The sequence below is a fragment of the Panulirus ornatus genome, chromosome 17, assembly GCF_036320965.1.
Source record: "Panulirus ornatus isolate Po-2019 chromosome 17, ASM3632096v1, whole genome shotgun sequence".
Lineage (NCBI taxonomy): Eukaryota > Metazoa > Arthropoda > Malacostraca > Decapoda > Palinuridae > Panulirus > Panulirus ornatus.
Genome location: NC_092240.1, coordinates 50,673,587 through 50,699,153, shown reverse-complemented (window position 1 = coordinate 50,699,153; position 25,567 = coordinate 50,673,587). Strand labels below are relative to the sequence as shown.

General features: G+C 38.7%; 1 protein-coding gene across 16 annotated transcripts in view; it reads right to left on the bottom strand.

The window, feature by feature from the left end:
- Positions 1–25,567, bottom strand: part of LOC139754741 (SH3 domain-containing kinase-binding protein 1-like) — a 270,667-nt gene that overhangs the window by 12,609 nt on the left and 232,491 nt on the right. For 14 of the 16 annotated variants that reach the window (XM_071672472.1, XM_071672474.1, XM_071672475.1 and 11 more), the window contains 5 exons: positions 24,300–24,490; positions 22,056–22,158; positions 9,005–9,178; positions 7,040–7,152; positions 1,668–1,736 (listed from right to left, as the gene is read on the bottom strand). In XM_071672472.1, the coding sequence (XP_071528573.1) occupies positions 1,668–1,736; positions 7,040–7,152; positions 9,005–9,178; positions 22,056–22,158; positions 24,300–24,490 (650 nt within the window). The remainder of the gene's footprint in view (positions 1–1,667; positions 1,737–7,039; positions 7,153–9,004; positions 9,179–22,055; positions 22,159–24,299; positions 24,491–25,567) is intronic. The other 2 variants (XM_071672476.1, XM_071672479.1) reach the window with 1 other exon arrangement.

The following is a 25,567-nucleotide window of genomic DNA, read 5'->3' as shown; positions in this document are numbered from 1 at the left end:
ACAAGGCTAACACTTATAAGGCTTTCCATGCATCTACACCTTAGGAGCCCTTTTTGAGTTGCGTGAAACAACTGTGCTCCTTTTTCCCTTCAGTGACTGTTTTCCAACTTACTTATTCCTTCAAGAAGGTTTTGTATCTGCAATTAGTCCTTATCTCGGTTACCTTATTGTTTTCACCTCACGACATAAGGCTCAGTACAATCCATGAAATGTTTCAACCGAACTTCCTCAAATTTCATCAAAAGCAAGGAACTTTAATCACAGTCTTTGCCCAGTAGGGTCCTTGAAAGCCTATATGGACTCTTCATCAATTATTCTAGGGAATATCTTATTTTCCATGCTTTTAAACTTCCTCTGTTGGACAGATACTTTGTCATGCATAGGATAGACTTCCTGAAGTCCAAGCCAGTCTCAAATGCCCATGCCCATAGTGTCAAAGATATGGTTTACACCCTAGCCTATGTAAGGAACCTTCCACAGGAAAAGATTGTTCTTTGAGGGTGAAGGAGCTCTGCCAGCATGTTAGTTAACTGATTTAGTGAGGACATTCCCTTATATGGCACCTCTTTTTTTTTCTTCTTTTTTTAAGTAATGCTTACCTATAGCATTTTAATTCTACAACTAGTACAGGGGTTTCCCCAAGCCTCCATCCACCTATACCATCACGTCCCATGCTCACAGGATAATTCCTGCCACGAAACCCTCAGGTTCTAAAGCTGTAAGAAGTCATTTCCACAAAGAAGTCCCATGAACAATCATGTTCTCTTCTTTATAAGTCCCCTTCCTCTCTTTACCTTCATATATTCACTGTAGTTTAGTAAAGGGTTTTGTGGTTTGGGTTCACTATGTTTGCTGCTGTATTTTCTATCTTTGGTCCCATTTCATCATACTTCTAAAGAAGAGACAGTGGTGAACAATGGTTTGCGCAAGGCAATGCTGCCTTTGATACGTTGTGTTTACCAAATCACAGTAAAAACTTCAATAACTCATTTTACCTCTGACACTACTCCAATACCCATGCCTTCAAAATTTGTTACTGGAAACTGCAAGCCCAAGTAACAAACCATTGAGTCATCTCACATCACATCCGCAGTTCATGATGAGGAGTCCAAAAGTAATGTAATGTAATGTAATGTAAAGCACTCTTTGACAACAGACTTTTCCTATGCTTTACTAAAGGGAAAAAAATTAAAGAATAAATATTACACTGTTCATTAAAGACAGAGCTTCCAAAACTATAGGGATAGCTCAATCACATAAAACACTTCTAAAATTTGGCTTATAACACTATATCCTCAATATACAAAATATGACATTATATAAATGATACTCAAAATATCAAGTGTTAGAATGAAGTGCAGCATAATTTTTGAACAATAACATGCACTGCACCTATATCTCGAATTCCCCTGCATAAATGAATATAAAAGCTACATAAGTAGCCATGCATTATGTGAGGGGGTAGAAATGAAGGAAGTATTTGCTGTAGTTCTAAATACAAGCTGGTGATACATTGTTTAATTAGTAAACAATGATGAAAAAAAAATCCCAAAATACTGCACTCAAAGCAATGTATAAATCAACACATCTAATTCCTGATTCCAAATGTTAAAAACAGATTGTACTTTGCAGCTGTGCTAATGTTATTGAGCCATGGGGACACTTACATTGTCGACTTCATCTTCAGGTGTGGGGGGAAGTGGGGAGTCAGAATCAGCGTTGTTTTGGTTTTTCATCTGTGCAGCAGAGAGGAGAAACCATGATATACAAGGTTAGACAAAAGAACCACACCAGCTGACAGAGTACAAGTGAAAGCAATACTAACAACATACAGTGTACAGGCCTGTGAAGTCAGTGCATCTTAACATTGAGAGATCTCCATTGGACTACAGAATTGTACATTAAAATTTAAATCAAGCTGGGAAAGCTATCTCCTGTTGAAATCATTTTGCATATTTCATAATTTGTTGGAAATGAATCATTCAATTAACAGCAGAGGTACATATGGGAAGAATCTGTTAAATATGCACTGCTAAGATAAATAACCCTTCTTTATTTCGTCCTGATTATTCTCTTGATTATTTTACAAAGAACTTAGTTGCAAAAGGAAAATAAAACCAAAAAAGTTAAAAATCAGATCATAACGAATAAAACGTTGATATTCAATTCTTTTTTCTACAAACTAGTGAAAAAGGCTGAAAAATCTAGTACTCTAATTTTGTTTAAAGAAAAAATTGATATGCATAAGAATGGCAACTGAATGGAATAGTCAGGACTTGAAACATTAATATAGTGTGCAATGGGTTAGTAAACTCTAGTGTTCATAATTCATGTAACAATGGTGTTCTTAGCTAAAAGTAAGCAAATGCGTGCAAAAAAGCAATCAGCCTAACAGCTTTGGGATCAAATCAACAAAACAGAATTTTCCTCTATGTTGAATAGCATGATGTTACCAGGTTTGGCCTGCAAGATGTTACACTGCAAGTGAAAAAAATCACCTTTAATAAGACTGTATATCTGGTCAAGGAACTTCTCACTCTAAAGGAGTCCACAGCTCCCTCCTGCTGGAAGTAACACAGCATGGGCTGCAGGAGCCTTTAGAAAGAAGTTCTGGGAAAATTATAAATGAACAAAACCCACAACGTGATTGGCGAGGCTGTATCACCATCAATTAGTCTACCTTATCCCTGCTACTAAGTGTAGTGCAGCCTCGAAAAACTGATCCACAAAAGAAAAGCAAAATATCCCACTTGTAACTGCATAATATGGCTTTAAACTCAGCAAATCCACCATTATATTATGCAAAGACTTAACACAACACTTCATCTTTCACATGGCTTTCACCACCTCTTCTCTTTTCATTACACTATTAGCCATTATTTTCTCACTGAACATACCTCCACGTCCAAAATATCCCACATATGCTGCCCTATCATTTCCTTTTCACCTTATATCTGCCTGTTACCACCTTCCTATCTGCCTCACTCAATGATACCTTTCTATATGCCTTATTCAATGATGTCTCCATTTGTTCTCTTCTTTTTCTCACACTACTGACTTCTTTCCAAAACATTTTCTTAATCTCTATGAAGTATGCTATCTTCTTCAAAAACTCTCAAGGACTTTCTTTTTAGAGGCCTCTCCCACCCAAGGCTGTGCTACACCCAGTAGCATGAAAATGTGGACTACTTAAAGTTTAAAGTTCTTTGACAAGACTGTACTCCTAATAATACAGGCTTGCCAAAGGAGACTTTTTGTATGCGGTGAGTCATATGCAAATGAGTTTGGACTTTGAGAAAAAAAAATAATTTGTATGAACATAAATATCAATTGCTTGCCCATAACAAGATGGCATTTCTTACTGGCATCTCAATATGGATTAAGTGTACCTCAGATGTGATTCGAGAACTATCACATAAATTTTAGAATAGAAGATAATCAAAAGTTTCTACTGTTTTTTGTTCATCAGAACTAGCTTTAACAAAAAAATAACATATTTCAAAGTGACAGCATAAGAAGATTTAAAAAAAACTGAAAAGTTATTTCAGATTTAGAAGCGTGAGTGCCCTGGACTCTTCACACAAGGATAAGATTCCTCATCTCATACACAAATTGTTAGATTAAGTTGCATTAGGTTTCCTGGGTTTGTAGTATTTTTCTTTTATCAATATCTCCTGCTTTTACTTCAAAGTACCCATAAGCTTTAACACCCTGCTCATTTGTGGTGCAGGAGAGGGGAGGCTTATCCTTCTGTGAGTACACAAAATTTAATGAGATTCCTACATGTCTTAAAGTATTCTGGTACGTGTAATGATTCCATGGCTATGATATCTGTCAACTTCTCTAAATTAAATTCACTGTATATCTAAAGTTTATATTTACAAAGGTAACTACATATGAATGTAAGGATTGGGATAATAAAATTCCATGTGTTAAGTCACAATTTATTCAGTTCACTATAAAGCCCCCTTGACAGCAAAATCTGTCATTCAGCAAATCTTCAAGGCTCCTACAGTGCATTAAGATGAAAGATGAAATCAAAGAATGAAAGCTGACAGAGGTGCAAAGTGGTCTGGAGTTCACTGTGCTATGGAGGTAGAGGCATACAGTACAACTAGAGGAACAAATGTTGTTTAGACACTGGAATACCCCCAAAAGGCAAGATATAAAGCAGCTGGTATGAACCACTTCCCTCTGTGATAAAGCTCTGAGAACTATGCTTATGGAGATGGACGAGCAAGGGGTAAACTGGATAAGCCAATGGCTAAAGCACAGTCTTACTGGCCATGCATGGATACACGTATAGCTGAGCATTATCACAAGTCTTCTAGGTGTACTGTGTCCAAAGCTATGGCCTTAGAAGTTTAGACTTTGGTGACATCATTGACAGATGACAAGCCATTTTAGATGCGCACTCTAGACTTCATGGTGCTATGGCTTAAAGTGATGGATGGGAGAAAGTCCTGGTTGTGATGATGTCTTCTCTAAGTACAAATGGGTACTAGCAACTCATGGTCATAGGGACAACACAGTAGCTAAGCTCTCAGTGGAGGAGAAAGTCAATACATATGAAACCCTAAAAAAGGATTCACTCTGATCAGATGCCAGCAGTTCCAAAGCGCTCTTACCAAAAAAATGAGTTGGTTATGGGGAGGTGAGATGTCCAAGGCCATGCCCTATGACCCAGTAGGGTGCATGGTATGAATGTTTCCACCACACCATGCATTAGTTGCTCCAAGCACTAGAAGTAAAGCAGGAAGGACAGTGGACTAGGCAACTGGGGACAATAAGTGAAATGGAGAATAGCACACCTTCCCCACATTTCATCATTAATGGGCTACGAACCGATGTTACCCCTCAAACTGCTGCTATCCATACAACACTGATGTAGTGGCGAGCTAAATGATTGGATGGCTGCTCTTAAGTAAAATTTACTGAATGCATGGGAACTATCAAGTAATGACCTTAAAAGGGCATGCTGTGAGAGAAAGAGGTAGTGTGATTAGGTTAAAAGACAGCCCTTTGCATGTGGGTTAGAGGATGCTACTCTGGAACCTCAGGACAAAGATTCAGGACAACTGACTGGAAATGATATTATTGGTAAATGACACAAGGAAGACGAATGTGGATACAGGACTGTCCTGGAAACTGGAAAGGTGAGACTAAGGTAATAAATGGATGCATGCGAGGGTAGCACTACAGATAAAATCAATTACAGAACAGTTATGGTGAGTTATTGAAAAGATATGGAAGATTATACTTCAGACAGTGGAGAAGTAAGATACACCACCAGTTAAAGAGTGCATGTAGGATGGCTGGAAGATGGGAATGTAAGCCTTGTGGTGGTGCTGGAGGGTATACTGACAAGGGAAGTAGGATCTATTGGTAGAAAGTAGGACCCAACCAAAGTATCAAAAGAGACAATATAATAGGCCACTGCTGGAGAATATTTTTGTGTCCACAATCACAAGCTTCCCTGGTCTGTGCTGTGTGGCCTGACAAGGGATGTAAGGTTGGGAAGAGGTAGCAAGCTCAGGAGTTAAAGGTGAAGTGATCCAAATCCTGTATAATCAAAGAGACCTGTCATGGAGAATATGATGCAGCACAAAGGCACAGTTTTCAATAAATGTTGCTACCTCATTCTTATCAGGAACGTTTAGGGGATCACACCATGGGGACCATAATGAAAATTAACCAAGGTGTATGTATGAGACACAGCTGTGAGTGAAACTGTAGTATAAGGATGATGGGATACAGCAACACTGAGGATGAAATCCAATGGTTAAGCAGCGTAAATTAGGGCAACAGAGTTTCAGGCCAATCACTAACTGAAACCTCTATTCCTATAATAACCTATTACAAACCCCCTAACCCCAATACTTACTCTGGGTAATTAATGGTACACAGAATATAATGATGAAGTACTTACAGGGAGGCAGTAAGTTTCTGCGTACTTTTAATTACCCAGGAGTGATACTGAGTATTTGTTGTATTTGCATGAATGTATGTGTATATGAACGGGTGTTACCAGGCTCTACCTGCAAAAGGGTACCTGCTGGTGGAAAGTCATGTTTGGTGAGACTGTATCACTGGGACTACAGAGCTGTCGAAGAACTTCTCACTCTAAAGGAGTCTACATTTCCCTGGTTCTGGAAACAGCGCAGCCTTGGGCTGCAGATGTCTTTAGAAATAAGACTAGGTAACACCAGGACTCCTTCATAGAAAGTGGTCCTATGTTAATCAAAAATAAAAGATTCATATATGTACGTATGTACCTTACCTATAACTACCCCAAGGCCCTCTTCTATGAAAGTTTGGAGGTGAAGTGTTTTAGTGGCCAAGTGGCCAAGACAAGGGTCTCCACTTATCCCTGTCCTTACATACCTCCCTTGCATACACCATTCTAAGCATTCTTTCCCCATTTCTGTCACTCCCTCTAATCATACTGTCATATATTCTCCTTACAAACATTCCATATGCTCAAACCACCTCAAAGTATTATGTTTCACCCACCAAACCACTCCACAATTCATTCCTTGTGCAGTCCCTGCCAAACCAAATCTCTCAAACACATCCTCATTATTTTCTTCATTCCATCTCGTCATACCACATGCTCCTCTAAAATAACTCATTTCCACAGGCTGACTTCTTGACCTCTGAACCAGGGCATATGAAGTGGTTGGGGGAAACCATGGAAAGGTCTGTGGGGCCTGATTATGGATAAAGAGTGGATGAGAGTAAATAAGGCTATTTCTTTGTCTGTTCCTGGCACTACCCCTTGAATGCAGAAAATGGCAAACATGCATGAATAAAAAGTTATTTTCACTATACAAAGCAAGGTTGTATACAACCACTAGGTGAAATTCAAAATGTTTATCTCCGTAAATGACCTGTCCTGTAATTCATTTAAAGAATATTTCAGATACATTAATGAGAGTTTATATAATATTGTAGGTAGTAGATATAGAGAAAGTAGTTGATATCAAATAATATCAGGAATAATGAAAATGAGCTGCATAAAGAAACTTTGAATACTTACATTTTCTTTGAATATGCCCGAGGGTGGTCGTCTTCGTGAAGGACCTTTGGGACGGAGATGAGTAACATGCTTCAGCTTTTCCCCATCTGTATCAAGAGTAAGGCTTGGCTCTTCTGGAATATTACAAAATATTGTGCATGAAATTAACTTCTATGGGGAATGAGTGAAATCTAATATCTCTGTGGTGTATTTTCTTTGGCTACATTCACACAGCCATAACAAGAAGTGGTGTGTTACGCATCCTCAGTCTATCTGTCAAACACTGGTTGTCTCAGTTACTGTCCCCCACTGTTACTGTTATTTCTCTAAAATTTCATGCTGAATTTAACAAAAGGTATTACCATAAGTTTTGTTCAACTCAGAACCTTTGCTCATACAATGCAGTAGACTCTGGAAAGTCTGAGAAGTTGAAATAATCTGAAACTCCTGAGGCCATCACTAAGATTGCTGCTTCACCTCAACATTCATATATGTATGTTTGTACAGGCCAGTCCACTGAGTCAAAACTATCACTGTTAGATCCAACACGAATCTTCAAAACAATTTTACCTAAATCTACTTCCACAAGCAAGGATGAAGCACTCAACATTCATGTAAAGTTGCAACAATTATTACCAGATCACTGACTGCCTTTCCATTTAATCAACCCCTTGGCTACAGCGGTTCCAGAATTCAATACTTACTAATTCATTTCAGTGAAAAAATGCACAGTACTGTACAAAATACTGTACATACACACAAACACTATATTGGTGTGTGTATTGTAATTTACTGTCTTTTGCACACGGGAGGAGTCCAAAAAATTAAATGTGCACAGGAAGAGTTAATGACTACATTTTCTCACTGAAATGAATTAATATGCATTGAGTTCTGTGGGGTAGGGTGGCGACAGGAATGGATGAAGGCAAGCAAGCATGAATATGTACATGTGTATATATGTAAATGCCTGTGTGTGTGTGTGTGTGTGTGTGTGTGTGTGTGAGTGTGTGTACGTGTGTTGATATGTATATGTATGTATATGTGTGTACATGGGCATTTATGCATAAATATGTGTATATGAGTGGATGGGCCATTCTTTGTCTGTTTCCTGGTGCTACCTTGCTGACACAGGAAACAGTGATTATGTATAATAATCTGAATATATATATTTTTCATACATATATGCCATTTTCTGCATTAACAAGGTAGTGTCAATAAGAGAGGACTGAGCCTTACAGTAAAATCCTCACTTGGCCCCCTTCTCTTTTCCTCCTTTTGAAAAAGTAAAAATTGGAGGGGAGGATTTCCAGCCTCCTGCTTCCACCCCTTTTAGTTGCCATCTATGACACACAGAGAATATGTGAGAAGTATTTTTGATAATGTCTTCCTCATAGGGGAAAAGAAAAACACATGCACAGTTTAAGTACAGGGTTGTCGAGAGCTAGCACAGGCCGTGGGGCAAACAACCTCCTCAGGATGAAAGGGAAAAGTCTGGCTATGTTCTTATGGATCCTTTCTCATTACTTTTTTAAAGAACTAACTGAAAAGATCCTAAATCAGAGTAGAAATGAGCTCAAAACAATGTAAAATTCATGTAGTGTATCATGTAATAATGACAAACTGAGGACAAGGGGTTTTGCCTTACATCTAAAATAGGATTAATTGGATTTGAAAGAAGAGCTCAGACTAGCACTCCTTGACTGATCCCAGACCATGGAGCAGAGACCCCCTTATCCTCATCAGGCCTGTTTAAGTAACATCAACTTAATCCACAGGTGAATGACTGAGTTGGGTAGGAGCAGGTAGGAAAGTAACATAAAATGAAAGAGCAAACGTGGGTTCTATTGTGAAAAACACAAGCTTGAACAAATGTATGCTGATGAAGGGACAGCTTACTAGATACTCAATAAAAGATAGAATGTGTTTACTGAAATCCTATTGGATAGGAAAAGCTTTATATATTTCGTTAATTATACCAGCTCTCACCCTTAGCAGCAGTTTTCTTGTTTGCTTTTGGCATGTCTGCCTCTGTAGTGTTCTTTGGAGTGGCACAAATTTCATGAGTGTCTGGAACTGAGTTTGAGAGGTTCGATGGCTTCTTTTCTGGAGGTGGTGGTGCCGGCACTTTCTTTTCAGGAAGTGGTGGGGGAGGCTCCTTGTCTGTAAGCAAGCATGTGTAAATTATATTTTAAAGGAGCCTGTACTTTGTTATCAATGCATTCTTGCTTTATCTTCTTATCAAGATACAATCAAAAACTGATCTTTAAAGCATTTCTCTTAATTTTCAGAAGATGTGATGATTTTCTGTATAGTTCATTACTTCTTCAGCCTTAACATGATACCATCAGGAAGGAATGCACAACAACCTCATTTACATACTAACACTCTCAAGCTGTTATGTACAATGCACTGAAACCAGAGCCCAACATCCACACTATAGCCTCACCTATTATTCCATGATTTACCTTGACTACTTAATATGCACTAGTTCAGCCCACTGACAGTATGATGACCCCATATATGCCTCTGCTTCTACTGCACTCAGTAAAATAATGGAACAAGCAGTATTCCAAGACAAATTCAAAGCAAGTGTATAATTTACAATATTTACTCTCCCTATGTTAATTCAAGTGTCTCTGGTCAACTCTCTGAACACTCCAACATCTCAAATCCAATAAACTTTGGGAGGACTTTGTAGCTGCTGAATTATGGTCTTCATTGGATTATGGGTATCAGCACTGCTATGGGGACAGGAAAGTACATTGAACAAGATATTACTCAATCTATGTAACCTTTAAGCAACATCAGACCTACAGTTAATTATACCAAATATTTTCTCTCATTTCTAGTACCAAAATTTACAATTCTCATTAAGGTAGCAATAGGCAATTATACTGAAATTAAAGTGCTGGTAGGTGGTATCTGTCCCAGATGAGGTTGAGAAAACAGTAATGTCACTTTGCTGTAATAAGACTGGTGCTTCTGGAGAGGCAAGAGGTAGGTCTTGCATTTCATCCATCATAAGAGCTAAAGTGGACGTCCACTTACGGAAACTGAAACTTAGCTCAGGCTCAGGAGTATCAGACAAAGGACTTGGTTTGGAAATACTGTAATTGGACATTGACGATGTTCTGATGCCTTCTTAAACAAATCTTGCATTGTTGCATGCTTAACATAATTAGCTATAATAAAAACTTCAAAATAGAACAAACAATGGATCTTGGCAATGCATGGATACCTGGGCAGTGCCTGGAGAGCAGAGGGGTGAATTCTACAAACACAATTGCCATTTCACTGAGCACCAGCACCCTTACAAGTGCTAGATTATAGGAAATGCAAGAGTTTGGAATGCCAGGATAGAGACTTTAGGGTGTAAGTAAAACACCAATTATAAGAACTTCTTGTTTCACTCACTATGTGCTTTCATTATTTCATTTGATATCTATTCTGGTTAGCAAAGTCATTCTGAAATATTCTACACTCACAAAAGAGTTACATAGTTTTATTTCACAGTCACTTTTCCAATTACATACTGCCTACGAGGACCATTATCAAGTGGTAATTCCTGGAGCTTGAGGTTTTCTTTTACACTGCACAAAACTTCCTCTTACCCTATTTTCTACTTCCTTCCTTGCTACCATGTACCCTTCAGGAAAGATCAGATTTGATTCCATTTCCTCATTACATTTCTTCCTGATGAGCTCAGCAATACCTTGTTTGATTTTTCCTATATCGTTGGTATACTCCAACCTTTTCATATAACAGACTACTTTTAACCCTAGTCTCCCATTACTTGAAACAAACAGGTACGAGAGAATTTTGGAAGGTAGAAATATTGGTGATGCTCTGAAAACTCTGGCAAACAGGGAAAGAATCAAATTACAGAGTGTGCTCTTAAGAATCTTGTATACTTATATGGGTCAGGATACATAAAAAGAAAAAAAAATCATACAAGCTAAGAGGGATAACTTCCACAGTACAACTCAAATCATGAAAACAAAAAGAGTAAAGAATGAAAGTATGAAAAGGAAATGTGGTGTGAAGATCTCATTAGAAAGAAACAGGGAAGAAGCCATGTCAGGGATGAATTCAAGTGGGGGTTGGCAATGGGGGCAGCCCCCATTAAACTATACAATATACAATAAACTTACTTTATAAGAATCATGATTATATTTTTTTCACACTTGATCGCCATTTCCTGCGTTAGCAAGATAGCGCCAGGAACAGATGAAGAAAGATTACATTCACTCACATCCAATTTCTAATTGTTATGTGTAATGCACCAATACCACAGCTCCCTATCCACAAACATACCCCACAGACCTTTCCATGGCTTCCCCTGGCTACTTTACATGCCCTGATTCAGTCCATGATAGCAAACTGACTCTTGTATACATAATTCCAATTCACTCTATCTTGTGCGCACCTTTCACCCTCCTGCATGTTCAGGCCCCAATCATTTCAAAATCTTTAACGGTCCATCCTTCCATCCTCAATTCAGTGTCCCGATCATCCTTGTTCCCTTCACTTCCGACATATATAACCTCTTTGTTAACCTTTCCTTAATCATTCTCTCCATATGTCCAAACCATTTCAGCACACCCTCTTCAGCCCTCTCACCTACTCTTTTCTATCACCACATCTCTTTCTTGCCCTTTTATTATTCAATCAAACCACATCACCCCATGTTCTCTTTAAACATTTCATTTCCAAAACATCCACCCTCCTCTGCACAACCTCCTGTAAAGACCATGCCTCACATCCATATAATATTGTTGGTACTACCTCAAACGCACCCTTTTCTGTTCTCCCTGATATCTCTTTCTACACGTTCACCAGTGCTCCTAAAACCTTTACCCTTCATCAACTCTGACTCACTTCTGCTTCCATGGTTCCATTCACAGCCATGTCCACTCTCGTATTTACAGCAGTTAACTTTCTCCAATTTTTCTCCATTCAGATTCACACCCAATGTAACCTGTCCCTCAACCCTGCTCAACTTAATAAACTTGCTTTTACTGAACACTACTCTCAACTTCTTCCTTTTACACACTCTTCTAAGCTCAGACACCATCTGCAGTTTTTCACTTAAATCTGCCACCAGTGCTGCATCAGCAGCGAATAACAACTGACTCACTTCTTAGGCCTTCTCATCCCCTACAGATGGCATATTTGCCCTTCTCTCCAAGATTTGCATTTACCTCCTTTATCATCCCATCCATACACAATCATGGTGACATCAAAAACTCTGCCACACTAACCTAAACTTGGAACTAGTCATTCTATGCTCCTCCTACTCTTACATGTGCCTTACACCAGTGATAAAAACTTCCAGCAGCTTTCCTCCCTCTATCTATCTGTAACTCTGATGCCTGTTCCAACTGGGACTCCCTCAAAAGGTAAGCCACAGCAACAGAGTCTCTATAACTATAAAAACTTCAGTGCCACTTCTCAGCGTTTAGTGCCTCACCCTTAACAGACCACTGGGATAGGGCAAGTCTAGCGCAGTGTTCGCAGAGGCTCCAATCTAATGTTCCTAATGAATATTTGTATCTAACTCTCCTACCTACTGCTTCTACCTAATGTTCTACCAAATAATCCTACCTGAATGTTCCTACCTACTACTTCTATTTACTGCTCCTAATATTTTGCCAAAAGGCAGGGCTAGCACATAGTGCTCACAGCAGGAAAATCTAGTTACAAAGAATGGGCAGTGTGATTTAAGAATTGTAATGTGTTACATATGATACAGTGAGATTGAATGGTTATGATTGCCAGTAGTCCATATGTTTATTCTTAAGACCTTCCAAAGGGCACCTCTATCAGCCCTGTCATATGCTTTCTCCAAATCAATAAATACCACATACAAATCCATCTGTTTCTCTAAGTGAATCTCTTAAGACCTTCCAAAGGGCACCTCTATCAGCCCTGTCATATGCTTTCTCCAAATCAATAAATACCACATACAAATCCATCTGTTTCTCTAAGTGAATCAGGATGTGCAAATGATTAAGACAGTTTTACAATAATTCTAGTCCTTTCAATTCCTTGAAAAGAAAACTAAATGTATATCCATGTATATTTAACCGTTTCAAGCACTTATACTTGTGACTACTAAAACAACCTCATCAATGTCATCACCTTCCAAAAGAATGACTCAAGTTTATTATATTTATCTATCTATTTGCTTTGTCGCTGTCTCCCGCATTAGCGAGGTAGCGCAAGGAAACAACGAAAGAATGGCCCAACCCACCCACATACACATGTATATACACATGTCCACACACGCAAATATACATACCTATACATCTCAATGTATACATATATTTACACGCCCAGACATATACATATATACCCATGTACATAATTCATACTATTTGCCCCTATTCAATCCCATCGCCACCCCGCCACACATGAAATAACAACCCCCTCCCCCCTCATGTGTGTGAGGTAGCGCTAGGAAAAGACAACAAAGGCCACATTCGTTCACACTCAGTCTCTAGCTGCCATGTAATAATGCACCGAAACCACAGCTCCCTTTCCACATCCAGGCCCCACAGAACTTTCCAAGGTTTACCCAGACGCTTCACATGCCCTGGATGCCTCGCAACCATACAACATTGTTGGAACCACCATTCCTTCAAACATACCCATTTTTGGTTTCCAAGATAATGTTTTTGACCTCCACACATTCTTCAAGGCTCCCAGAATTTTTGCCCACTCCCCCACCTTAAGATTCACTTCTGCTTCCATGGTTCCATCCGCTGCCAAATCCACTCCCAGATATCTAAAACACTTCACTTCCTCCAGTTTTTCTCCATTCAAACTTACCTCCCAATTGACTTGACCCTCAACCCTACTGTACCTAATAACCTTGCTCTTATTCACATTTACTCTCAACTTTCTTCTTTCACACACTTTACCAAACTCAGTCACCAGCTTCTGCAGTTTCTTACCCGAATCAGCCACCAGCGCTGTATCATCAGCGAACAACAACTAACTCACTTCCCAAGCTCTCTCATCCACAACAGACTGCATACTTGCCCTCTTTCCAAAACTCTTGCATTCACCTCCCTAACAACCCCATCCATAAACAAATTAAACAACCAAGGAGACATCACACACCTCTGCCACAAACCTACATTCAATGAGAACCAATCACTTTCCTCTCTTCCTACACGTACACATGCCTTACATCCTCGATAGAAACTTTTCACTGCTTCTAACAACTTGCCTCCCACACCATATATTCTTAATACCTTCCAAAAAGCATCTCTATCAATTCTATCATATGCCTTCTCCACATCCATAAATGCTACATACAAATCCATTTGTTTTTCTAAGTATTTCTCACATACATTCTTCAAAGCAAACACCTGATCCACACATCCTCTACCACTTCTGAAACCACACTGCTCTTTCCCAATCTGATGCTCTGTACATGCCTTCACCCTCTCAATCGATACCCTCCCATATAATTTACCAGGAATACTCAACAAACTTATACCTCTGTAATTTGAACTCTCACTCTTATCCCCTTTGCCTTTGTACAATGGCACTATACAAGCATTCCGCCAATCCTCAGGCACCTCACCATGAATCATACATACATTAAATAACCTTACCAACCAGTCAACAATACAGTCACCCATTTTTTAATAAATTCCACTGCAATACCATCCAAACCCGCTGCCTTGCCGGCTTTCATCTTCTGCAAAGCTTTTACTACCTCTTTTCTGTTTACCAAATCATTTTCCCTAACCCTCTCACTTTGCACACCACCTCGACCAAAACACCCTATATCTGCCACTATATCATCTACCATATTCAACAAACCTTCAAAATACTCACTCCATCTTCTCACATCATCACTACTTGTTATCACCTCCCCATTAGCCCCCTTCACTGAAGTTCCCATTTGTTCCCTTGTCTTACGCACTTTATTTACCTCCTTCCAAAACATCTCTTCATTCTCCCTAAAATTTAATGATACTCTCTCATCCCAACTCTCATTTGCCCTCTTTTTCACCTCTTGCACCTTTCTCTTGACCTCCTGCCTCTTTCTTTTATACATCTCCCACTCATTTGCATTATTTCCCTGCAAAAATCGTCCAAATGCCTCTCTCTTCTCTTTCACTAATAATCTTACTTCTTCATCCCACCACTCACTACCCTTTCTAATCTGCCCACCTCCCACGCTTCCCATGCCACAAGCATCTTTTGCGCAAGCCATCACTGCTTCCCTAAATACATCCCATTCCTCCCCCACTCCCCTTACCTCCTTTGTTCTCACCTTTTTCCATTCTGTACTCAGTCTCTCCTGGTACTTCCTCACACAAGTCTCCTTCCCAAGCTCACTTACTCTTACCACTCTCTTCACCCCAACATTATTTCTTCTTTTCTGAAAATCTCTACAAATCTTCACCTTCGCCTCCACAAGATAATGATCTGACATCCCTCCAGTTGCACCTCTCAGCACATTAACATCCAAAAGTCTCTCTTTCACGCGCCTATCAATTAACACATAATCCAATAACGCTCTCTGGCCATCTCTCCTACTTACATATGTATACTTATGTATATCTCTCTTTTTAAACCAGGTATTTCCAATCACCAGTCCTTTTTCAGCACATAAATCTAGAAGCTCTTCACCATTTCCATTTACAACACTGAACACCCCATGTATGCCAATTATTCCCTTAACTGCCACATTACTCACCTTTGCATTCAAATCACCCATCACTATAACCCAATCTCGTGCACCAAAACCACTAACACACTCATTCAGCTGCTCCCAAACACTTGACTCTCATGATCTTTCTTCTCATGGCCAGGTGCATATGCACCAATAATCACCCATCTCTCTCCAACAACTTTCGGTTTTACCCTTATCAATCTCGAGTTTACTTTCTTACGCTCTATCACATACTCCCATCGCTCCTGTTTCAGGAGTAGTGCTACTCCTTCCCTTGCTCTTGTCCTCTCACTAACCCCTGACTTTACTCCCGAGACATTCCCAAACCACTTTTACCCTTTACCCTTGAGCTTCGTTTCACTCAGAGCCAAAACATCCAGGTCTTTTCCTCAAACATACCACCTATCTCTCCTTTTTTCTCATCTTGGTTACATCCACACACATTTAGACACCCCAATCTGAGCCTTCAAGGAGGATGAGCACTCCCCGCGTGACTCCTCCTTCTGTTTCCCCTTTTAGAAAGTTAAAATACAAGGAGGGGAGGGTTTCTAGCCCCCCGCTACCGTCCCCTTTAGTCACCTTCTACAACACATGAGGAATGCGTGGGAAGTATTCTTTCTCCCCTATCCCCAGGGATAAATTTATTTATTATGATGAAATTTTCTCTTCCCACAAAAGCAAACTGGTTTGTTTCATAAAAAAACTCCATTGATTATATTGCTATCAGCTATTCTATATTCTCAAATATCATATGTTTATTTTCGTTCAAATCTGGTTGCCAGTATCATAATAAACTTACTTCTGTACAACAGCTATATTCAGTTTTACAAGAATCTGACTAATATTAGTGATAGCATTAATCGCCTATATAACTCAAAACCGCTAGGGGTCATGATCACACAATGCATTCATAAAACCCTGTTTTAAACTGTTCATCACTATAGGAGCAATATGATAACTGGCTCCCCTTGACCAAAAGCTAGATGTGTACCTAAATAACTGGTTCAAAATAACTGATCCTTTACTTAGTTAATGATACTGCTGATTGCATTATCTATCAATGGTTTCAATACAAACGTCTTCAGTAGGTTCTAAAATCAGGCATGAACAAATAACTACCTATATAAATGAAAAAGATAAGAGAAAAACTTAATCTAGATCCTGAAATCCTGATCACTATGCTGTCAAACATCTTACAATCAGTGATTATAGTAAGTTGCATACCTTATATATTTTTTCTACATAATTCTCATTGTTATATTCATACCTAATGCATGAATTAATAATTACTAATGCTCTGAATATTATTCTAGCTAGAGCATGATTTCCACTGTTTACATAATTACTAATGTTTCGACTATAATCTAATGCATGATTTCCAGTCTACATAATATTTTGAGTATCACTTCATGTAAGTTTTGTGCACAGTACCTAGCTTCCTGTTAACTTATGTCATCATACAGAGCAATCTGATTTAGCATGAACATTCTTGTACTTATATAAAGCTGTATCCTGAGCCACCTGCATACAGTACACGACACGATATTCCAGCTGTAGCAGGGGTACTGTCCTTTGTTAATATAAAAGGGATAATGTTCCTCATTAATAATGAACATGACAGTGATTCTGTCTCCATATTCTCAAGTTAAATGCAAGTTGTGTCCCTTTTACTTTATGCATTGTAGTTAAAACTTCCTCAATCTCCTCTGTTATAAAACAGTTTACTAGGGTAGTAAGTTTACCTGAAGGAACAGGGCATTACAGCCCTCTAAAAACTTGTGGCATGAGATGTGTGGCCAAGTTTTCTATATGAATAATCGCAAAAAATGCATGTATGTATTTAATCCATCCAGTGTAAACGGGAAAGGAGATAAAGGTGAAAGATATATACACTATTTCATACCAAAAGCTCACTTTCAACATTCTCATTTCCATTAGTAAGTCAGGCACATCTGCTCCAAAACGAAGCATTTACTAAACACAAAGCTTGCATATAATATAAATAGTTTTCTATCGCAACAGTTTCTGTGAGTAAGAGTCATTCCAAAACAATGCAATTATCAGGCCACTACTATTTTATCAAACATGAGAATGCCTCCATTTTCTCATGTAGCAAGGTATACCTGAAGATAATATCTGGTTTGATCAATATCTCTTTTTTTTAGTACACTACAAAATGCTCACCTATCAACAACTTTTGATAAAGAAAAATCCCATGGCAGTACACTGAACCACTACAATTTCTGGACTTGAACCACAACCATCACCAACACCCAACCCCAGTCTGTTTACTGATAAGATATCTAATCACTACAAAGTTGGACAACTGGTGCACCTTTTGACAGAGCTTCATCCAATCTTATGCTACCTTTGCAAAGACTGCCAGTTCTCAGCATTTACTAACTAAATAGAATATATTCATGATCTGGTAAACAGAAAAAAAAGCTTAATTTATGCCATACACAGACTGACCATAAATGTTTTACCTGAGCAACACTGAGCAGCCGCACATAACAAAAAAATACTTGGATCCCCCTTATCAAAACTCATGGAGTTTATACTGATGCCACCTTACTGAACTCCAGTAAGAATTGTACTGGAAAGACACAGAGACAGGTGGAAAGTTTCTGCTTAATGAGTTGTGAAAATAATTAACAGCCTCTTTTAACTCTAATAAGAAATATAATGCCTATCACCCTGATCTGCTAAAAACTAATCTCTAAATCATTATAAAATCATGCACAAAATACACACACACAAGGCAGGAGGACATCCAAAGTCTTTCCATCCATTCATCAGGAGTCAACTGTTAGTTAAAAAGCAGCCAATCAAGCTGAGGGATTCAGAGGAAAGAATTCCAGAGAATGATGCAAGGATATGTGAAGAATTGAATAACAAGATCAAAAGTGCATTTGCACTTGAATGACACTATAGCTTCAACATGCAAGATGGAATGGGAAGGTGTTAAAAAACAATAAGATATCTAGCAAATTTTTTTCCTCTTGGCAGCTCATACAACATAACTTTTCAACGGTAAAGAAAGCAATGTTGGCTTGGTATTTCAAAAGTTATTACCAGAATACTAAAAGGTCTTGACCCTCTCAGAGATTATGGTCCTTATGAAATTTCACTATGTGCTGAAGACATGAGCAAATAAACTACATAAATCCCCTGAAACTGTGTCCAATATAACACTAGCAAGAGGCAAAGTGATAAGGGAATGGAGAAAGACAAACATCATATCTTCTTTAGTAGAGGGGACTGAAAACAGGCCCTGAACTACAGACATTCTCACTAATGAGTGTGATCTGTAAGGTTCTAGGGATGATAATCATAAACCAAATGGATGACTTTCTGTAGTGGAGAAATCATCTAAGTGAAAGACAGTAATGTTTTAGGGAAAGGTCATGTGTAACAAACCCCTTAGATTAACAAGAAAAAAATTAGCTCTATCTTCGACAAAAGAAAAGAGTGGTGGGTTATTTGTATCTGGACTGGCATAAAGAATATGGCAAGTACTGCATGGGAGACAAATCAAGAGACTGAATCACTTAGAAGAAAAAAAATGCTCTTCTGACAGACAGAAAGTTATCTCAGTGGAAGGAAACAAACTATGCATGATAAAGAGCCTTCTCTAAGTGGGTTTAGGACACCAGTGGAGTTTTGCAGGTTTCTGATCTGGAACCATTACTCTTCTTGATCTATGCAAATGGTCTGCCTATAGGTGTGGAAAAACTAAAGGAGGGATGGAAGTTTAAAAAACAAAGATTTATGCCACACAATGGCAAATGCTTTGGAGATGTTGAGGGCTACAGGGGGTGGCAGCTCTGGAAGGGAAGTCAATGGCTGTTTGTAAGATGACATGGCTCTAGTGGCCAAATCAAAAAGCTAGTGTCTGAGTATGGGAGAGTGTTAAAACGGGAAAATATGTGAACAAAATTAATGAGGTATTACAGGGGGGGACAAGACAAGATGGTCTGAGAGAGGGTCTGAATGGGAAGAATTTAGATAAGTTGTGTTATACGTAACTGGAAGCAGACATAGGAGCAGATGGATCTACAGGAACTGAAGCGAGTCATAATGAGGGACTGTGAGGGATAAGGTCCTGGATGCACCAAGGAGTGTTTGGAAGGAGAGGCAAAGAGAGGTATGTTTCAAGGAATAGTATTCCCAATAGTGTTGTATGGATGAGTCTTCAGCACTGAATGCAAAGGAAAAGAAGAGGGTGGACGTGCTGGAAATGAAATGCTTGGGGGCAGATTATCATGTGAGGAAATTGATTGTGCAATGAATGACAGTGAGAGAGTAAAATTTAGTAATAGGAGCAGTTTTACTGAGGCAGCTGAAATGGTTTAAACACACAGAGAGAATATGGGAGGAAAGAAAAACCATATGTCGAAAGACCAAGGAGAAAAGGGACCAAGAAGATAACGGAGGGATGAAGGGAGGTTTTGAATTACCATGGCCTGAACATTTAAAAGAGTGAAAGACATACATGGGACAGAGTGGAGTACAGCAATGTAGAGCATAGGTGTGACATGCTGTCAATACGTTGAACAGGGCTTATGAAGCTGTCAGGAGGACCACTGAACGATGTGTGGGACTTTGTTGTGAATGTTGGGCTCTGGTTTCAATGCATTACATATGATGGCTAGAGAAAGGATGTATGCAGGAGGAATTGCTGTTCTTCTGTTCCAGAGGCTGACTAAAAAAAGGTGGGAAAAAGAGGGCAAATATGGAAAACAAAATACGGTTTATCCTCTTGTTATCAAAATAAAAGTAGGTATCATATATATAATATACATGGTTGACTTTACTAATGATAGGCAACTAAGTGTTTGCAGTGGGAAAAGGATACTTGAGTCACCTGAAGGGATAAATGCAGACAGTTCCAAATACAGCAACAATAACAGCAGGGGGGATGGGGTTCTAGCCCAATAACTCTGACACACTACACCAGTTGTCTACAAAGAACCTAAAATGAGGATGTAAATCTTGCAAAAGTGCTTAGCTTATGCATCTACCATCAACAATGTACAAATGTCCTTTGTAGTGAACAATTTCTGTAGTTTCAATTATCAAATACTCAAAGAAGTGCCCAAAGATTCTGGAAGCTGGCTCTGTTGTAACTAGGTTAAACAGATACTGCTAAATCCTTAAGCTAAAAGAAATATCTGATCAAAGGAATCAAAGGCATCCTAAACCTTCATGAGGAAAGGAATAAGAGGTGCCCTAAATCCTCAGGAGGACAGGATGTACCTAACTAAATCTGTCCTTATTTCCACTCCAAATAAGTGTAACGTACACTATGGTAGAGTCTGGGAATTACACAAAAGATGAAGAGCTGGGGGGTAAACATCAGACACAACTGAGACTGAGGCAATAGAAGCAGGAGGCGGGTCTTGCATTTCGATAATGTAAGAGTTGGTGTTGATGTGTATGACAGTTCACTTTAGCATAGCTTCAGCTAAGTGAGGGACTGAACTTGCAGCTTTTAGATGTGTACAAAACTTTGAGGTCTTCTTAAACATTTCTTGAGGAGTCATTTTCTTGATTAGCTCCTTTCCGATAAAGTGCACACTCATAATTTCTTGCTGTGTAAGGAAACTCTTTTGCTCTAAGAATCTTATGCACTGATCATCCAGTTCTATCCCTGGTAATACACCCTCAGACTATGCAATGTCTCACCATATTCTGATTTTTGCAGAATTTCAACTCCCTACGTAATGGTAAGCAGAACATACTTCTTTGCACCACTACACTAACCACTACTGCTGGTACACACGTTGAATGCCATTACCAGGTGGAGAAAAACTCAGTTCTATGTCTTGAATTCAAAATGGGAGGATAATGACAAAGTAGTGGAGTGTGCTACGGCAGTGCACAGAAAATGGACAGTCAACCTTTGGAAAATTTTGAGCCATTTGGAATTCTGAATGCTTTTAGATAATGGATATTCAATTTGGAGATCTTCCTGTACTAGTGTTATCACTAAGTATCAAAATTACAAGGAAAGAGCATACAATGATACGGAGAAGCAATAAATGACAGAGAAAGTAGCAATATCAAAATGGTAGATGGAAACTTTGGATGTCAGTATGATTGAGAAAGTGCAGTGAATCAGCAAAGGGGACTGTAAAAAGCATGTTTTGCCTACGAAACATTAACACAATTAACACATTTACCTCCTTCTGTGGTACACAATACCAAAAGATACAATACCTGTTGGTTTACTTATCTGTCATAAAAATTATGAAGGACAAAGATTTTTCTCCTATCATGACATGTGGTATGTCAGTTTCATTCATATCATGATCACTGGAATGAAATCTACTGCTCTACCTGATTTGTTGAGGGTGCCAGTGGGTGTGATGTCTGCTGAGCTTGTTGGAGATCCCTTCTTAGCCAAAACAGTTGCAGGTTTCTCTGGCCGAGGAGGCTTTGCCTAAAAATCGAGAGATAACAAGATCATTTTTCATAAACCTAATGGGTAATGCCATACCAGAATGCCACAGTATGTATTTGCTTCACTTACAGTAGCAATGCAACATTTATGATGTAAACATAAGTATTCTGAATCACAAAGTAAGAAGGATGTAACTGAGTAATGTACATATGGACCTGGTCACTAACCTTTCTTCTAACCTGGGAGGATTGCAACCCAAGAGAGCAAAAGACAGTATGAAAACAAGTTAGCTTTACATTTTCTTATTTGGTTACATAAAAAAAATTAATAAATGATAATGCAAGATACTGACTAATTTAAGAAATACATACAACAGTGTCTCTTTATGTTATAATTTCCCCATACACAAAATAAAACAAATGTTAATGAAGTTAGGCTAAAAACAGTTAGCCTTAGTTGCTCAAGGAATAAGTTATGGACTCGCCTTTTCTTTATTTGATGGGTCTTTAATTCTGCTGCAATCATAATGATGCTAATTCTAAGAAAAAAAAAAAAACTCACTTAGAAAGGAACAAGTTAATTTTTCCATTCTGTAAGCTACCACTGGCTGGACAGATATGAAACAGTTCAATACCTTCTTCAGGTAATTCATTACAGGCCAGCAAGTATGGAGTACCTCTGACAGTCTGATGAATTTTTCCATCTATCTATCTGTCTATCAATATCTCTGATGCCTGTTCCAATGGGAACTCCCTCAAGGGGGTGGCCATGGCAATAGAGTCTCTATAACTGGAGAATTCCAATGGCAATTCTTAGCCTTTAGTGCCTCACCCTTAACAGGGCACTGGCAAAGGGCAACTCTTGTGCAGTGTTTGCAGAGGCTCCTACCTAATGTCCCTACTGACTACTTCTACCTAATGCTCCTACCTAAATGCTTCTAACTACTGCTCCTATCATTTTGCTAAAAGTCAAGCTAGGTAGCGCATATTGCTCACCGCAGGAAATTTATCTGTGTGATAAATTTTAGACTCTAAATTACTCTTCAAACAGTGCTTTCTTTCCTATCTTTGTATCTCTTACTCTTCTGTTTACTTCTAGCAGTCTTTTCATGTGCATGTACTCTGCTTGGTGATTTAATTCTCATTCATATCACAAGTGCTATGCTGTTTTCATTCTGCAAATAAGCAATGCCTGTTTTACCTGTGATAGCTAAACCAATACCTAAAATCTTCACAAAAATTGTCGAATTTTGCCATGAGGGGAAGATTCTCCATTAGCCAGTGTATTAAATGCTTATGGAAAAAGTTACCTAACAACTACAATTAATTTTCCTTTTATGTAATCCTGGGGTAATGGATGACTGTCAACAAAAGACAGGTGCAGAGCTAGAATATCGTAAAAAGGGAAAAACATTCTAATATCCTCCTCACATGTGCCAGCCACTCACTGTACCTACAATTACTGTATCAGAAGTGTGAAAGGTGTGATATTTCTATTAATAGTAATTCTATTCCCTACCAACCCAATGCCTGTGTACAAATTAACAGTGAGTATGCGACCAGAGTGAAGTGCCAAAAAAGAAAGAAATCTTTCACTATCCTTCCCACACCTCGCTAATCTCCCTCACCCTGAACGTTTGTGTGAAAGGTGTAATATTTCTAAATATATTCATGCTTGTGTATGATGTATATATTCCACACAACCTTGCAACATTATCATTTTCACCCAAGATGCCACATTAGGCTATAATACTCTTTCTACTGTCTCCCATACATCCATTTATGCAATCAGCCACACAGTTTCTCCCCTAAATCCTCTTCATACAAATCCATATATATTGTTTTAAGCACTTGCAGGAATGTTGCTAGTATCCTGACCAAGAGATGCCTGTTACTACCGAGAACTTCCTCAAGGGGGTAGCCACAGCAAAAGTCTCCATAACTTGAGGCAAAAAACAAGAAAGAAACCTGAGCCAGAGAGAAGAAATGTGGTACCTACTGCAGTTCTAGATGACCCTGCTGTTGTCATAACTCCTCCCTTTACCCAGGCAGTAGTGACTCCCCAGCCAGTACCTACTTATACAAATTTAACAACAGAATCTAAATATAACCTATCATGTGATAATACACTCTAATAATTATTAACAGACTATAGGAAGTGCAAAAGAAAAAAATACTGACCGTTTCTTCAATACTGATTAGCTCCACAAAGTTGTCCGGGAAGACTCCAATATGACCATTCAGCTCACCTCTCCACCAACCCTTGTCCTCAAGCTCTTTACATAAAATGGTGATTATGTCTCCCTCTTTCAACTCCAGCTCATCTTCATGCTCTGCTGTATATGGGAACATGACTCGTGCCAGTTCCCGAACTGAAGAGAAAGTTTTGCTTTAATTACACATTGTCATAAAAAGCTTGAAAGTACTAAATGTCCACTCTCAAAATCTTTAAGAGATCAAAATTTCAAGAGGCCAATGTAAAGAATGGTACATTGGATCTCATTAGGGAAGCACATTCTAATAAAACACAGGGAAGGATAAGGAGGTTCTATTTGTTTCTATCCACATACTACTCATTTTTTATACAGGCAGAGTCCTGATGGCCTGTAACAAGGACATAGGTGGAAAAATTACATTATGCACTTTATGTATGGTTCTTTACCGTCAAAATATGCTTGGATATGTTCTAGCTCCATATCTGCCACCAAAGTTCCCCTACACCCTTTGATAACAATGAGAAATTAATTCCTCCTCTATTCCTTTTTCTTTTGCCTATAACTTTAACTTTCATCTGAGATGATCATGCTTAAGTCAAATTGGTACATACAGAAAAGAAGAAAATCTTTTCTCTGGTTTGAAGGCACACTTCAAGCACTTATCTCAAACATTTTGTAGATATTCCTCTGATACTTACAACATGCTTTTCAAAAGGAAACCACTAGTGGGGCCCCCATCTCTTGAACTTTCTTTACAATCATGATATTTAAGAAGCACTTACAGTTTATCATTTACTTACACTATTCCAACCATCCTTTAACCCTTGCCCAAACAGTGTTCTTTCATGTTATTTTGAACAAACTTCTTGCCTAGCCTCTTGTTATGACCTGGTTACTCTATCATTGTATCTTATTCCAGCTTGTACACTGTCAATCAAGTCACCGCTTTTTCTTCTCTCCTCCTTCGGATTAATTGTAGCCTTCAGCCTCTCATCGTAGCTGATATCTCTTAATTTAGGTATCATCTTAAATGTCTTTTTCCAGACTTTCATTCAAATCTCCTGCTTCTTCAGGTATGGCGACCAGACTTGAGAAGCCTAATCTAGTTTTGGTCCAACTTATGATGAGAATAGTTCATCAAAAATATCCTGATCCACATTGCTTAAATGCATTTCTAATATTTGCCAAGTGAGAGTTTGCCTTCTTAACAGTTCTTCTGTTGGAGACTTGTTA